The 17,631-nt window shown below is 42.0% G+C and overlaps 1 protein-coding gene across 10 annotated transcripts in view; it reads right to left on the reverse strand.

Annotated features, from left to right (window-relative positions):
* LDB2 (LIM domain binding 2) overlaps positions 1-17,631 on the reverse strand; it is a 351,914-nt gene that overhangs the window by 199,340 nt on the left and 134,943 nt on the right. For all 10 annotated transcript variants that reach the window (XM_014607750.3, XM_014607745.3, XM_014607746.3 and 7 more), the window contains exon 2: positions 16,777-16,879. In XM_014607750.3, coding sequence (XP_014463236.1) covers positions 16,777-16,879 — 103 coding nt within the window. The remainder of the gene's footprint in view (positions 1-16,776; positions 16,880-17,631) is intronic.

A 17,631-nucleotide genomic window follows, 5' to 3' on the forward strand; every position in this document is an offset into this window, starting at 1 on the left:
AGTGTTTCACTTCTCAGTGCAAGTGCCTGGGGCCAGAGGACCCATATATTTTTGAGAATCCCAGACTGCATCCCAATCCATGGGGGAAGGAATGATAGTGGGAGGCACTGACTGCAGGCTTATTAGAGGGGTTTAGAATAGGAACTGCTATCATTATCACCAATCCCTTGATTCAGGAATGATCTCTACCATTGAGAGATCAATGACTCATTGATGGATCTTGAGGTGACTTAAGACACCAATCCCTGAGCCACAGGCCCTTCTGCAGAAGTTACAGGTCTTTCCACAAGGGAGAGGCCACAGCCCAGGATTTCTCTCCTTCTCTTTCCTCCACATCCCTCGTCTCTACTTTGAGGGTAAGATGCTTTACCATCAAACAGGCTGTTGCTTGGTTGACCTTGCAGTGCAGTTGAGGTCATTTGGCCACCAGTTCCTCCCATTTCTTGTTGTCAGCATCTGTTTTCTTGAGATGCCTTCAATGTGCCCTTGTAGCATTTCATCTTGCCATCATAAGATCTCAGGCTGTTACTAAGCTGGGAGTAGAGCACTTATTTTGGGAGTTGAGCATCCATACGCAACATCCAGTCCAGCAAAGTTGATGCTTGAGGATCACCAACTCAACGCTGGTAACGTTGGCTTCAGCAAGGATGCTGGTGTTTGTGCAGTGATCTTCCCATTTGATGTGGAGGATTTTCTGGAGGCATCATTGGTAATACCTCTTCAGACTCTTGAGATGACAACTGCATACCACCAGGAGGCACTGCTATATAGTAGGCATGTGCAAAGTAGAAAGTATTCACTTTGGATTCAGATTTGGCAATTCAGAGGGACAGTGATATGATTCGGTGATTCAAATCACTGTCCCAGTTCGATTCAGCTGAATCTAAAACCAAAGATATGTGGTGTCAAATCTTATTTGGCCATAGACTATAGGCAGACAATGCCAGTGGGAGCAGCTGGGGGAGCAGCCGGACAAGCCCTGGCTTGAGCCAGCAGCCCCTGGCTTGAGCCGGCAGCCTCTCATCCAGCTGCTCCCCCACCAGGGTGAGGCAGGCAGTGCTGGCAACCTTAGAAGAAGCCATAGGAGCTAGGGGGAATGATTGGGGATCTGGGGGAGCGGTTGGAAGCTGGGGGATTGAACCAGGAGTTGGGGAATTGAACCAGGAGCTGGGGGGAAGCTCCCAATCATTCCTCCCAGCTCCTTGCTCAATCCCCCCAACTCCTGGTTCAATCCGCCACCTCCCCAATCATTCCCCCCACCCCACACAGCTTCTTCCAAAGCTGCCAGCACTGCCTGCTTTGCCCTGGCAGAGGGGCAGCTGGGGAAGAAGCCAGACAAGCCACGGCTTGAACCAGCAACCCCAGGAGAAGCTGCAGTGAATGGGGGGAAATGATCAGGGAGCTGGAGGATTGAACCGAGAGTAGGGAATCAAACCGGGAGCTGGGGGGAAGCCTCTGTTCATTCCCCCAGCCCCGCAATCATTCCCCCCAGCCCCCATGGCTTCTCCTGGGGCTGCCAGCACTGACTGTCTTGCCCCAGCAAGGGGGGCCAGGGCAGCCGGGGGAGCAGCTGGACGAGCCACAGCTTCTCCCCGTGCGAGGTAAAAGAGGGAAAGGGGCCAGGAGGCTTCCCTGGCTGACCAGAGAAATCCAGGGCAGCCTAAGGGCCAAAAGGGGAGCACATAAAAAGTGGAAACAGGGAGAGATCACCAAAGACGAATATACCTCCTCTGCTCATGCTTGTAGGGAGGCAGTTAGACAGGCCAAAGCTACCATGGAGCTGAGGATGGCATCCCAAGTAAAAGACAACAAGAAATTGTTTTTTAGATATATAGGGAATAGAAGGAAGGCCCAGGGAGGAATAGGACCCCTGCTAAATGGGCAGAAACAATTGGTGACGGACAGGGGGGACAAGGCTGAACTCCTCAACGAGTTCTTTGCCTCAGTGTTCGTAAGCGAGGGACACGACAAGTCTCTCACTGGGGTTGTAGAGAGGCAGCAGCAAGGCGCCAGACTTCCACGTGTAGACCCTGAGATGGTACAGAGTCACTTGGAAGAACTGAATGCCTTTAAGTCGGCAGGCCCGGATGAGCTCCATCTGAGGGTGCTGAAGGCACTGGCCGACATCATTGCAGAGCCATTGGTGGGAATATTTGAACACTTGTGGCGCACGGGCCAAGTCCCGGAGGACTGGAAAAGGGCCAATGTGGTCCCCATTTTCAAGAAGGGAAGGAAGGAGGACCCAGGCAACTATAGGCCAGTCAGTCTCACCTCCATCCTTGGTAAAGTCTTTGAAAAAATTATCAAGGCTCACATTTGCGAGAGCCCGGCAGGACAAATTATGCTGAGGGGAAACCAGCACAGGTTCGTGGCAGGCAGATTTTGCCTGACCAATCTAGTCTCTTTTTATGACCAGGTTACAAAACACCTGGACACAGGAGGAGGGGTGGATGTCATATACTTAGACTTCAGGAAGGCCTTCGATACGGTATCCCACCCCATACTGGTGAACAAGTTAAGAGGCTGTGACTTGGATGACTACACAGTCCGGTGGGTGGCGAATTGGCTGGAGGGTCGCACCCAGAGAGTCGTGGTAGATGGGTCGGTTTCGACCTGGAAGGGTGTGGGCAGCGGAGTCCCGCAGGGCTCGGTCCTTGGACCGATACTCTTTAATGTCTTCATCAGTGACTTGGACGAAGAAGTCAAATGTACTCTGTCCAAGTTTGCAGATGACACAAAGCTATGGGGAGAAGTGGACACGCCGGAGGGCAGGGAACAGCTGCAAGCAGACCTGGACAGGTTGGACAAATGGGCAGAAAACAACAGAATGCAGTTCAACAAGGAGAAATGCAAAGTGCTGCACCTAGGGAGGAAAAATGCCCAGCACACCTACAGCCTAGGAAATGACCTGCTGGGTGGCATGGAAGTGGAAAGGGATCTTGGAGTCCTAGTGGACTCCAAGATGAACATGAGTCGGCAGTGTGACGAAGCCATCAGAAAAGCCAATGGCACTTTATCGTGCATCAGCAGATGCATGACAAATAGGTCCAAGGAGGTGATATTTCCCCTCTATCGGGCACTGGTCAGACTGCAGTTGGAGTACTGCGTGCAATTCTGGGTGCCACACTTCAAGAAGGATGCGGATAACCTGGAGAGGGTCCAAAGAAGGGCCACTCGTATGGTTAAGGGCCTACAGACCAAGCCCTACGAGGAGAGACTAGAGAAACTGGACCTTTTCAGCCTCCGCAAGAGAAGGATGAGAGGCGACCTTGTGGCTGCCTATAAGTTCATCATGGGGGCACCGAAGGGAATTGGTGAGTATTTATTCACCAAGGTGCCCCCAGGGGTTACAAGAAATAATGGCCACAAGCTAGCAGAGAGCAGATTTAGATTGGACATTAGGAAGAACTTCTTCACAGTTAGAGTGGCCAAGGTCTAGAACGGGCTCCCAAGGGAGGTAGTGCTCTCCCCTACCCTGGGGGTCTTCAAGAGGAGGTTAGATGAGTATCTAGCTGGGGTCATCTAGACCCAGCATTCTTTCCTGCTTATGCAGGGGGTCGGACTCGATGATCTATTGAGGTCCCTTCTGACCCTAACATCTATGAATCTCCCGGGGCTGCCAGCTCAAGCCAGGCCTTGTCCAGCTGCTCCCCTAGCTGCTCCCATGGGCACTACCTAGTGCCTGCCTGTACAGTCTATGGCTGAATCTCCAAATCTCTCCGAATCGATTCAGAAGCTTCTGATTCGATTCAGAGAGATTAATGGGTCTCCCAATTCTATTTGGAGATCCGGCCACTGAATCAGGCTGAATCTCCTCTGAATCGAATCGGCTACCGAAGCTTTGCACATCCCTACTATATAGCCTGGCAGTCAAGCAACTTGTTACTCATTCTCCTTCAAAAAGTGTTAGTATATGTATTTATTAGACTTTTACGCTACCCCAACAAAGGATGGGCAGGGTAGCTTACAATAAACCCAGATAAATTATAAATACAGATAAAATATTAAAATAAAATAATATGTAATAGAACAAAATCACAAGATAAAGCCCCTGAGTAATTTCAATTTACTTCATTTTAGTATCATAAACCACAAAGGAATCTGGGTCAAATGTGAGTGTTAAGAATTAGCTCTGAACACTAAATACAAAACTACCAAATCATGCTAACTAGTATACATATAATATCATTGTAAACTCACCAAAACTACAACACATTACACTATTTTATATTAAAATGTCTGACTCATTTTTTAGAAGCAAATGGGAGTACTAAGGGATTTTTAAAAGACACAACAAATGGGCATCATCTACATGCATCCACTAGGTATACTGGTCAGGTATTATGTACTAAAAAGTGTGACCAATATTCAGGTAACACACAATTGTATTTATTCTATACCACATACAGCTGAAACACTGGCATTAGTGTTAGTCTTTATCCAAGACTAGCTCATGGATAAAGAACAGCTCAAGTTTAACCTCAGCAACAGAAAGATGCTATTTTTAAAGGAAGGTATTCTGAAAAATTTGGAGCCATGGTGCTGACAGTTACCATTGATTGGATCAGTTTGTAGTTATGGGACAGGAGTTCTCCTAGATTCTTCACTAAGTTATCATGTAGCAAGGTGCACAGATAATGTTTCCTGCTATCTTTGGTCAGCTAGTAGACTCCATCCCATCCTGGTGCATATGGCCCAGCCTTGGTCAGCTACAGCCATATTACATCCTCCCTGGGCTTCAGCAATGAAATAGATGTAGGCACAGAACTTTCAGCACTTAGAATCCTCCAAAAACTCCTGTGTGCTTCCTCAATAAAACAGATTACCTACAGTACATCAAACATCTCTGTTGTCTACTCTGGCTTTCCAATCAGAACGAAATCAAGTCCAAGATGTGTGCCCTCATCTTTGAGATACTCAGTGACTTGGATTCAGGATGTCAAAAAAGTTGTCCAAATAAAGACCTAATCACCAGCTTCATCACTGAGGCACAACTAATCTCTCTACAGTAAGTCTAAAACCCATCTCTGCATAAAGCAGAACATTTTAAAGGACCTTAGAGTGAACATCACAAGAACTGAGAGGCATCACAAGCCCTGCCATCTTTTGCTCTTAGTACAAGACACCTATGGAGACTTTTTACCATCTTGTACTATATACACTTTTCCCAGAGCCTGATGAAGGGACTTTGATCCCAAAAGATTGCAGAAAAGGAAAACTTTCTTGCCATTTACCAGTTGGTCTAATAAAAGGTATCATTTTGGAACCAAGAGTTCTAGTTTTTTGTATGTCTTTTTGTCTCAGACCAACACGGCTACCAAGTACACCCCTGACACATTTCTTGGAACTTGTTTTCCCTGACTTGAAGAAATATATAATTTCAGCAATACATTTGATATGATAAAGAAAGATCGTGGCAGTATAACATCCCTATTTTCTGTCATACAATCAAATTTTTAAAACTTTTCATAATTGCATCCACATTAATTCAGAAACATTTGGGATATGAAATTGGGAATAGTATCTCTTTGCTCCATCAGTTTTAAGCTCTATTTCTAATAATCACAGTGCTCAAGCTGACTTAGTTCGACTCCCAAAACAAGTAAAGATTCTATAATTCAAAGATTCTATAATTTTAGGTGATCCTCTATATACTATCTTATTCAGCAATTTTAAAACACTGGGCTATAGGTCAACACCTGCTGCTCAGAAATTCCTGTTGCCTAAGAAATAACACCTATCACACAGAATACTTCTGCATTATCCAAATAAAATGTAAAAAATCCATATAAAATTATATATTAAACATACATACAAACATTTACATTCATATACACAAAGTTAATACAGGTGCTCCTCACTTAATGACCTACCTGTTTAATGACCGCGTGGACTTACGACCAGCTCTCCGAGCAGTCGGTATTGTACGAAATGTATTGTGGAAACGGCAGCGCAGCGTCTCAAGCCAAGGCACGCAGTATCAAGGGGCGGCTCCTCGCTTATCGACCAATTCGCTTAACGACCTAGTCGCAGGAATGGAACTCGGTCATTAAGTGAGGAGTGCCTGTAGTCTCCTTAAGGATACGATACTCAGGGCACAAGGGGTGACGATCCCATCAAGAAGCAAGGGGGACAAGAGCGCCCAAAAGCCCCCCTGGCTCACCAAGGACATCCGGGAATGCCTGGTTGCCGAAAAGGTGGCATACACCCGGTGGAAGGAGGGGGCTATCTCCAAAGAGGAGTATATCTCCACTGCTCGGACCTGTAGGGGGGCTGTTAGGAAAGCTCAGGTGGACATAGAACTAGGACTAGCGTCCAAGATCAAAGATAATAAAAAGTCCTTTTTCAAATATATAGGGAGGATGAAGAAGGCACTGGGAAATGTGGGGCCCCTACAAGATACACTGGGCAATCTGGTGGTTGCGTCAGAGGAGAAGGCAGACCTCTTTATCAAATTCTTCACCTCCATTTTCTTGTGCAGGGACCGGGCCCCCCCTACCGTGATTCAAGACGGACTCGAGGGGGACGCCTCCAGACCTAAGGTTGAGGAAGACCAAGTTAGAGTGCTTCTGGAGGGGCTGGATGCGTTCAAATCAGCAGGTCCAGATGCTCTCCACCCCAGGGTGTTGAGGGAGCTAGCAGGGGTTATTGCAGGGCCCTTGGCACGGCTTTATGAGCGCTCGTGGTGCTCGGGTCAGGTGCTAGATGATTGGAAGATAGCCAATGTGGTCCTCATCTTTAAAAAAGGGAGGAGGGAGGACCCGGGCAACTATAGGCCCATCAGTCTTACCTCAATCCTGGGGAAACTCTTTGAGAAGATCATCAAGGAGCACATCTGTGATGGGCCGGCATCAGGGATGATGCTCAAGGGCAACCAGCATAGTTTCATTAGGGGCAGGTCATGTCAGACCAACCTGATTGCCTTTTACGATCAGGTCACAAAAGCATTGGATGCAGGTGTCGCTGTGGATGTAGTCTTTCTGGACTTCAGCAAGGCCTTTGACACTGTCAACCACCCCATCCTCTTTAAAAAAAACTGGGTGACTGTGGCATCAATGCCTACACAGTCAGATGGATTGCAAATTGGCTGAAGGGTCGTACTCAGAGGCTGGTGGTGGACAGGTCATATTCGACCTGGGAGGAAGTGGACAGCAGAATCCCCCAGGACTTGGTCCTTGGGCCCGCACTGTTCAATTTCTTTATCAGTGATTTGGACAATGAGGTGAAAAGCAACCTGTTTAAATTTGCTGATGTTACCAAAATTTGGGGTGAGGGAGGGACACTAGTAGGGAGGGAAACAGTAAGACCTGGATAGATTGCAGGGGTGGGCTAACAAAAACAGGATGCGTTTCAATACTGACAAGTGCAGGGTGCTGCACTTGGGCAGTAGTAACCAGCAGCACACTTATAAGATGGGAAACTCCCTTCTTGAGAGCACGGAGGCAGAAAGGGATCTTGGAGTCATTACTGACTCCAAGATGAACATGGGCCGACAATGCGAGGTCACGGTCGGCAGGGCCAACCAGACCCTATCGTGCATCCACAGGTGCATCTCAAGTAGGGCCAAGGAGGTGATCCTCTCCCTCTACGCGACACTGGTCAGGCTATAGTTGGAGTACTGTGTCCAGTTCTGGGCACCCCACTTCAAGAGGGATGTGGACATCATAGAGAGGGTTCAGAGGAGGGCCACCCGCATGATCCAGGGACAGCAGGGCAGACCCTACAATGAGAAGCTACGGGACCTGAACCTGTTCAGCCTTCACAAAAGAAGGCTGAGGGGGGACCTGGTGACCGTCTATAAACTCACTAGGGGGGACCAGAAGGGTTTGGGGGAGACCTTGTTTCCCCTAGCGCCCCCACGGATAACAAGGAATAACGGCCACAAGTTGTTGGAGAGTAGGTTTAGATTAGACATCCGTAAGAACTACTTCACAGTTAGGGTGGCTAGGATCTGGAACCAACTTCCAAGGGAAGTGGTGCTGGCTCCGACCCTGGGGGTCTTTAAGAAGAGGTTTGATGCCTACCTGGCTGGGGTCATTTAAGCCCAGTTTTCCTCCTGCCCAGGCAGGGGGTCGGACTTGAAGATCTACAAGGTCCCTTCCGACCGTACTTCTACGATAATTCTATGATTAGAAAGCTGCTGTACAACAGAGACTTACAAACTCTGCTACTTTGATGTGTTTAATCATTGACACTTGAGGCTTCAAAAAAAGAAATGGAAAACCCACAATGAATCTATTACCATGTTGTTGAAAAATGCTCTATAAACAATAGAGAAAGGAAGTCTTTTTTTTTTAATGTCTGCAGATGATCAGTAAGTTTTGAAGCAACAGGTTTATACTTTTTTCTGAATAAAACTCTAGAAGGGTAACAAGTTTGGTTACGAGTTTCTTTGAATTCCTTTGCTCCGGAAGTCAGGATGGAAATCTCATGAAGATAAGCTCTTTCATGAGTGTATTTCTCTTCTCTAGTTCATGTCTATGTCTTTCATTTGATATTTCATCCAGAATAAGAGATGTCAAAATCAAATGAAAACAGAAAATAAAGTCAAGAATCCAGATGGGAAAAAATCTCTGTGTTGACATGAAAAACATGGGTTTCAGATTTGCAGATTTAAGCTGGTCCCTATTTTTACAGGAACTGATCAATTTATCCCAGATCAGATGTATTAGTAAAACTATAATCAATCTGGTGATTTGCATGGTAATAAATGAAAATTATTGTTACTACACCATTTTAACTGACCACTTCAGGGACTGACAGAAAGTAATGATTGCTTTTTCATTAAGGTGACTGATAATTTTATTTTAATGGAAGAAAGTGTCTCCATAAAATATTAAATCTTACTGATATAATATCAAAACTTATTTTAAAATACTTAAGAACACTGGCATTTTTATAAAGTATTTGAGTACCTAATAAAGACAGATATTTAATGTATTAAGGCTATCTACAGCCAACGCATTGATCTGTCTGCCACCTACCACAGACAAAAATTAAATACAAGGGGATGGTCCAATTCTGTTCTCTAGTATATGGCTCAAACTCTCCCTGTGCAAATAAGAATTAACTTGTCATAGTTACAATATTAATGTTAAGCAGCTGTTTGTTGTTCTCATGTAAACATATATTGACATAAGCATGGTCACTACTTCCTCATTATTGTTTTAACTAAAAAAGAAAGAAAGAACCAAGAGCTTTTTAAATGGGGACAAATTGCCTGAATTGAAGCCCAGGGAGCTGTCCCGCTGAGCTTTGGGCTGGGCCCATAAACACTTTATGACATTATTAAAGGAGAGATTCTCTCTTACTCTCCTGTGTTTGTACAACACCAATTAGAATCAGGATTAGGACCCTCCGGGTGCAGGACCCTTCCACTGCAGTGGAAGTAATAAATAATAATTGTGTAATAGCTGCATGACCATTTTTGTAAGAACTGCCTGCAAACACAGAAACCCTTTTCAAAAGGACCACCTTCCTGAGATGGAATTTCTGCAGCTGATGTGAGATGTATAACAGGCTAGGTAACAAACAAGAAGAATTGGAGATTCTTACTGATGAGGATGCATTTGTGATCACTGACTTTACTGAAGCCTGATGGGATGATTCGCATGACTGGAATGTTGAAATCACTGGTTAGGACTTATTCAGGAAGGACAGAGTGGGAAAAAGAGGCATGTGAGGGGGTGGCAGTCTACATTAAAGATGCTCATACCTATTTTAGAAGTACTTACTAGCATCTTGAATGCATAGGGATCTATGTTGCAAGCTGACAAAGCTTAGGAGAGGGTAGAAGATGAAGATCTTACACAACACCAAATCAGACTAGAAAAGAGGTTGAGTTATTTCTTAAGTACCAGTCTGAACAGTGTGCAAATTACACATGTTCTGAGGAACTTCCATTTTGGGAAACATATATTGGAGGTCACATGCAATCAGCATTAATAGCAAAACTTCATTAGAGTTGCCAAAAATTACTACTGATCATTTTCTAACAGAGAAGCATAGTCACAATAAATTGTATCCATAATGTACTTGTATTTCAATAGGACTGATCTCTCAAAGTTTAGGAAAAATGCAAGCTGACTGGCAGGAAAAAAAATAGAATAATGAATATTGGGAGTTCTTTAAGGAGAATGTATTAGATGGTAAAAAGCCATGATTTTACAACCAAGCAATAGGACAATCTTGGCTAAAATCTCATCCTGACCAGTAGCAAAATGAAGATAGAAAATAGATACAAAATGCAGTATATAACAAAATGTAAGAAAGAGGAGTAAACAGCATCAACAAAAGGCAGAAGTTACAAAGTGTATAAAATTGATAATGGAAACTAACAGCACCAGCAGGTAAAGAATCTGGGCTGATAGAGCGAAGGACAATAAAGGAAGGGGCTGTTATGAAATTTAGGAACAAAATTAACCCTAGGAATTAAGATGTTTAATTACAAAATGGAGATGGCAAATTTGAGGAGGAGGAGGAATCTGACGATAACAACAAAACAGAGTTGTTTAATAATTATTTCTCTTCTGTATTTGTAAAGAATGATGTTCTTGCACAACATCAGGTTCATCAGTAGGTTCCAAACCACCTGTCTACCACTGACCCATTGACTTTATTTAATTTTAGAATACCTGAACATTTTGAAAGATGAATGATTGCTAATGTTGTGCCAGTGCTCAAAAAAGGCAACTCTGATGACTCAGGTAAGCACGTATTAAGCTGCTCATTTAATCTGGTAATAATATGAGTAAAAATACTGAAAGACTAATAAAAGTTTGTCAGCTGACAAAGGATTAAAAAATAGTAAAGGAATTAATACTAGTCAACATGATTTTATGGAAAAATAGACCTTTTCAAGATCATATGATTTCATTATTTGATGAGATTACCAGTTTGGTTGATAAAGCTAATTACATAAATGTTGTAGACTTAGGGCTGCAGTGGCCAAACTGTAGTTTGGGAGCCGCACGCAGCTTGCTGGCACAGTACTTGTGGCTCTCCGGAAATTGGCCAAAGCCTTGCCCACTTCTCCCCAAGGTAGATGTGGGGGACAGTGCAGCCCAGCACCCCTTGCAGCTCTGGCTTTCCCCATGGGGAGCATACCCCTCCTCCCTCTTTCTTTCCATTCGGGGCTGCCGGCTGCTGGGGTAGCAAGCCAAGCTTATTGAGCTATTTAGCCCCCTGACTGGCCCTAACTGAGCAACCTCCCACCCTCTACAGAACCACCAATGTTCTCTCCCCGCAGGCCTGCCAGCCCCCTTCGATCCCACCCTGAGCTACTTATACTAGCATCCCCATGGTGCTCCCAGGAGTCGTGCGCAGCTGCATATGCTGCTCCTGGCAGCAGCAAGCTCCTGCTCGCACCCGCTCCTGGTCTAGGTGTAGGAGGCTTACTTTAAATTGCTTAGAACTAGACTGGGTACAGCAAACCTTAGACTTTTTTGCATCCTCAGACTTTTGTAAAGCATTTGACTCATTACAACATGACATTCTGCTTAAAGCATTAGCAATATATAGTATGAACAAGGCATGTATTAAATGGATCAAGAATACATCGATTTCAACAAGTGGATACACTAACTGAACTTGCTTTAGTGGAGTCCTGCAGGGACCAGTATTAGGCCTGACTAGTCAACATTTTCATCAATAATCTGTAAATATGAAATCACTCCTGGTGAAATGTACTGGTGATACAAAAGATCGGAAGAGTGGTAAAAATGATGAGAAAGGGGCAGTTAAATAGAATGATCTTGATAGACTACAACCATTTATTTTTCTGTACTTGAATTACTTCATTAAGTTAACAATTGAAACTTGTCTGGAAAAACAGAAATAAGAGAAGCCAGTACCTAGAACCACTGCAATTCATTTCTTTTGAAATGTTCTAAGAGTTACATGAGAGAAAGCAGTTTATGAAATCCTGAGTCTAAAGGTAGTATACTAGCATCTTGTACCTCTTGTAGCATCTTTCTGCCAACAATTAGCAAGTCAGCAAAGGTGGCTGATGGCCACTGTGTATACGTAGGTGTCTCGGCACAATCCTTGCTTGAGACAAACATCCAGTCTCAAACCTCCACTATTATATTGGTAAATGGTATCCAGAAAATGTCTCTGAGATTAACAGAATGTCATAAGATGTAAACAAGGAAAAAGGTACAATGGATTTGGCTCAGAAATACAGGCAACTCTTGCAGTCTGCTTGCATGATGTATTCACAAAAAGAGCAATTAGAAATAAAGTTAAAAATGCAGAGAAACAAAATATTCTAAAGGCAGAGGCAGAACCTAATTATGGTCTTTAATGCTCTAAATATGTGCTATTTAGTTCAGTTTTGGCTTTATGCTACACTATTACTTTTAAAAACCTTCTCTACCCATGCCAAGGTAAATCTAGGATGAAGGGGGAAAAAACATATTTCATGCCCCAAACAATAGGAAAATGAATAATAGTGCATGACATATAAAGTATGTTATAGACACATTGTTGTACCTTCTATCCACAAAATACAATAGCAGCTATAACATTAAAAATATATTCACTTATTACCTAAAGATTCAGAACAGTAATAAAACTGATAATACTTCATATTTTGTAGATCACAAAGCAAACTAGTAAACTGGATGCTTCTGAAATTTCCACCTTTCTAAACTGCTTAAAGTTATGCAAACACATATACAACACAATGATGTATGCTCATAAAAAGTGTATGAAATCTCCAATACATTCTATATATAATTTCCGTATGTAAAGCTTCAGATAAGCCCATTTTAAGGAGTCCACCTGTATCTAGCATGCATCTAGTTTAGGTAATCTGTTGAAATTACAAATATAATAACTAAATCTCTTTGTTTCCTTACAGTACCAATTTCCTTCATAAATAGAAAGCTCAGCTAATTAGAAATCTAAACAAGCCATGATTTCCAATAAAGTGGCAGCCACATCTGTTATGTGCTCATGTTACTTTGCCTTGAAAGAGTTAACTTTCTAGCTCCGATCCTCTGCAGTGCTGCATAAACACTGCACATTATTCTTACTGAGCATGCTTCATCTTTCCTGTCTCCACAGTCTTGGGCTGTCAATCATCTGTCAGTCCCCACCACATCAGTACAGTGTGCATCACCAGGCTGTCAGCACAGCAGCTGATGAGACTTTGCTAAGGGCTGTCAATCAAACTTGTTTCTCTTATCTTTTCTGGAAATATTGTGTCTCTAAGAAACAAAGAGCCTGGGCAACAATGGATCAGAGTCTACTATTTACTCTTTTGCAAGGATACAAGGCACTTAACAGGAAACAAGTATGTTTTATCCACAACCAGGAAAAATCTGTTTTATTAGGATAAATAGTGAATTTTCTTTTCTTGAATAATCCCTATTGAGTTCTTGACCCAATAAAGCAAAACATTATAAAACTATCTCAGATTTGCTTTTGCTTACCTGGTGATACCAATTTGACAGGTTTGCTTTTTAACTTACTTTGTTCAGTAGATGTTGATATGCATTGTGTTATCCTTTTGGTTTGAAAAAGGCACTCTCTCCCTGACTGGTAATGTGGTTCCCCTTCCTAAGGCACAAGAATGTAGGGTCTGTCTTTTTGCTACTGGCTCGAGACTAAAAGCTAGTTTAGAGAATGTACATAGGTGTCTTACACACCTTTGTTACATAATAGTGACGTTTTATTTTGTATAGGGAAAACAACTTGCAAGGCACAACACAGAGTTTAAGACCGTACAGGAAGAGTTCACAAAGGACAGAAGATGGAGACACATTAAGGGCTACAAGCCAGAAAGAAAAGATGTATTTTCAGCCAAGGGTGAAAAAAGGTGGTACAATAAACAGGAGCTGCTGAGGACAAGCATCTTACACATACAGGGAAGACTGAAGGCCCAAGGGACCCCTGGGGGATAATCTGAGAAGAGCTATGATAAGAAGCTTTGGGAAGGCTAGGAAAATAGGCCTAAAAGGGGCAGAAAACAGAAACAGGGGGGCTTTGTGATCTGCACTTAAGGAAGGAAGGGCTCAAAGCAGAATAACTGAGAATGTTCCATACTGCAATTGCACTACTGAACCTTGGGCATGTGCGTAAAGCTCCCATGGAACTAGGTTGTAGTTGTGTCCTAGGAACCTTGGACTATTTGTCCATTCCAAAACAGGGCAAAGAACTGGATTTCATTTTATGGGAATTTGTAAACCCTGATGAGGATGACTTTAGTTTCATGAAAGGGCTACACTACCCTCCCAAACAAGGGAAATCAAGTCCCAAAAGAAAGAAAAAAAATAAGGTTGCAGTTACACCCAATCTCAGATACATAAGTGATATGCTTACAGACTGAAACAAGTCTAAGGAAAGATCCTGGAGCAGAGGCATATGGTCGCCATCCTCCATCATTTTCAGCTCTACAAATGATTGATCAAAGAATGATAGACATCCATTATGTCTAGGGCTGCATCCTTGTGCCCTGTACCCAATGAGGTACAAGGGTTCAAGACTAAGAAGACACTATTTCTCCCTCTTCCTTCTACGACAGCATTCATAGATTTTGTTGTTTAAGGATTAATGTTTAAAATTTGCTGTTGGAAGTATATTATTGCAGGAAAGCTTGGGCAGAGAGGTAGGTGTGACATTTAGTTCTGAGTGCTGTGAAGTGACCAATCATTTGTGTTTCATCTCCTAGAAATTACCATACTTTTGGTCCTGCTATTGTGACTGTTCCATCTCCCACAATGCGAACCTCCTATTATTAATCGACAGGTTCATTGTTCCCATAGAATAAAGCTAATGTGTGAGGTTATGGTCAAGGGGAGAGAGAGGATTTTTCCAGTAGCAAGGACCAACTCTTTACAGGGCTCTGACAGGCAAATCAGAGACCTCTGTGTTCAATGAAGAACCACTGCAGAGAGGAATGAATTGTCCAGATGACCTGTATTTCTACTACGTTCTGAACTAGCTGTAGCCTTTTCAGGATATAAGACCTCATTAGTAAGCAAAAAGGCAAACACTCTACCCATCTCCTCGCCCAAACAATGTCTGAGCAAGCTGTAAGTGGGACATTTTACATTCCAGCCACTCAAAAATCTTGTTCTGGAACCTGGATTATGCTCAGGTAAGTCGTTGGAACAGTGGTTTGATCGCCTAGATGACACATGAGATCTTACAGTAACAATGAATGTTAGCAATATAGCTGCTATAAAACATTGGTAAAAACTCCATGATGGAATTATATTAATATTTGCTAATGCATGTATAGAAGTGAAAATATCTAAACTACCTTGCAAGGTCAGTTTTAATCACAACTTTAAGGAGCACAGCAACAGAAGTTACAATAACAGTTTATTCAGAAGTCAACATATAAAAAAATACTATATACTAGGCAGCTTTAGTGTGCTCACAATAATTTGACCTCTCAATCATGTGTATCAGCAACAGAAATGCTGAGAATTACAGCATTGCCCTGTACTGAACTACCCAACTTTACAGATAGCGCAACCATTATCAAGCATTTGTGACAACAGGAATATTTTACCCTTTGACAAATCCTTTCATATGCTGTACCGTTTTCCAGAAACACAACTTCCTCTGATCTAACTGGACATTAATTGCTTTTTGCTGATGTATCTCTGCCTTCTGGACTGATAATACAACTAGCAAATCTGATATCTGACAAGTTGACTCAACCTAATCAGGACAGATCAGCTGTTACCAATGTTGCTACAGGCTGTAATTTGAGGACCTTTACAGAGTTATCACTTGCTTTGAAAGGCAAGAAACTGTAATTCTGTCAACACTAATCCCAAAATGTGCGTTCAAAGTGGCTGTTATTTTTCCTTCAGAAAAAGGTAACACTTGTCAAATAAATACCTGAGATAATTGATAAAAGGAATTAGAGGCATGCAAGTGATACACTGACAATCGCTCACTGAGGAAAAATAAGAACCTTGCAAGATTCAGAACATTAAGCACAGAGTACAAGCTGTCACAGAGAAACAGGGGTCACTCGGAATGGATTGAAACAATTTGCAATGCAGTTTTTCAATGTTTACTTATCTTGGTGTTGCTTGGTGCTGGAGCCAAGTGAATAATTCACTCGAAACATTTTATTTTAGCACTTTTCTCTGCTTGTGGAGCACAGGAAAACGAATCACAATGTCATCAGATTTAGTCATTACTTGAATATATTTAGGATTGATTGAGTGCATTCTAAATTTGAGCATCACTGCTTAATTGTGATTGGTCAGAGAGGATTCAGAGGCAATCCTTGCTGGTACAAATCTCCATGAAATAGGTAGAAAAATGGAGATTTACACCAGCCAGGGTAACGCTCCCAATATTTTTTCTGATCTGTCAAATATAGAAGCACTTCCAGCACAAATTTTTAAATTCACTGTAAATCTCCTTCCCTGTGAACATTTTTGCCTACAAAATTCAATCACTTCAATGTTTGGGGAGAGTGAATATATAAAAGAGTGCAGACACAGGCAAAGCAAATATACTTAAACATTCTAAGGAATACAAAAAAAATGTGTTTCATTATTTGCCCAGCTCATCTTGGAACTTGCTTATTTTGAGGTATACCAGGTATAGAAGTAGAAAAGAAATTTTGTAATTTAAATTTCTTTCAGAGAGAAAGTTAACCAATGAATTTGTTCATGGAACTTGCTGGTAGCTGAATACATTGAAGTGATAGTTTTCTTACCAGGCTCTCAGTTCTGTCTTTCTTTTAAAGGTAAAATATATAGAACTGAAGTTTACATTTATAACAATAAACTTATTTCTTACTGTATCGCTTTGGTCCATCTTCCAAACAAAATGAAAGGGTTAAGGTTGCATCGTCTTCAAAAAATTCAGTTGCAAAGGCATCCCACCAAAGGTTGTCACTATCCTGTAAAGCAAAGGATCATTTATTTAACAGGAATCAAAAGTATTTTTTCTTCTTTTTTATTGAAGAAATTAGAAAAGATACATTTTTTATTTGTGTAAATGTGTGTGAATGTAGATTAGATGCACAGATGGTCAAATTTGAAATTAATTCATCCAATTAATTAATCAATTCTAATTTATAAAAAAAGGCTAAGAATTATTTATTACAAGAGAGTACTCCTTTTTCCTAGGCACATTACAAATATGCAAAACAATACAGTTTCTTAAACACATATAAATAATTATATTCACTTTGTGAAATCTTAAAATTTATGTCACCAAATGATTTGTAGTTTAATATAATGCAATCTTTATTTTATCTATCATATATATAATATTCTTGGAATTGAGTGTGAAAAAGAATAACACTATGCAACGTGATTATTAAAGTGAGTCTTCCAGAAAGGTATTATAAAACTAAAAGGAATAGCTATTCTACTTGGCTGTATTAAATATAGCCATGGCAATACTGTAGATTAATTAGAAAACTGGTACTTGTTTGACACTGTTCTATATGATACAAGAGATTAAAACAATATTTTAAAGTGCCTTCTGTATTGAGACATTCAGTGTTGTACATCACTGGAATGCACCAATGATTAACACAAAATACACAGTGGCCACATCTATATGAGATGGTGAACATGCTGTAGCTCATTACTATTGTGCAGTAGCATCACGTGACATGAAGCATGATGCAACACTACTGTGTAG

This window comes from Alligator mississippiensis, chromosome 2 (assembly GCF_030867095.1).
Source record: "Alligator mississippiensis isolate rAllMis1 chromosome 2, rAllMis1, whole genome shotgun sequence".
Taxonomy (NCBI): Eukaryota; Metazoa; Chordata; order Crocodylia; family Alligatoridae; genus Alligator; species Alligator mississippiensis.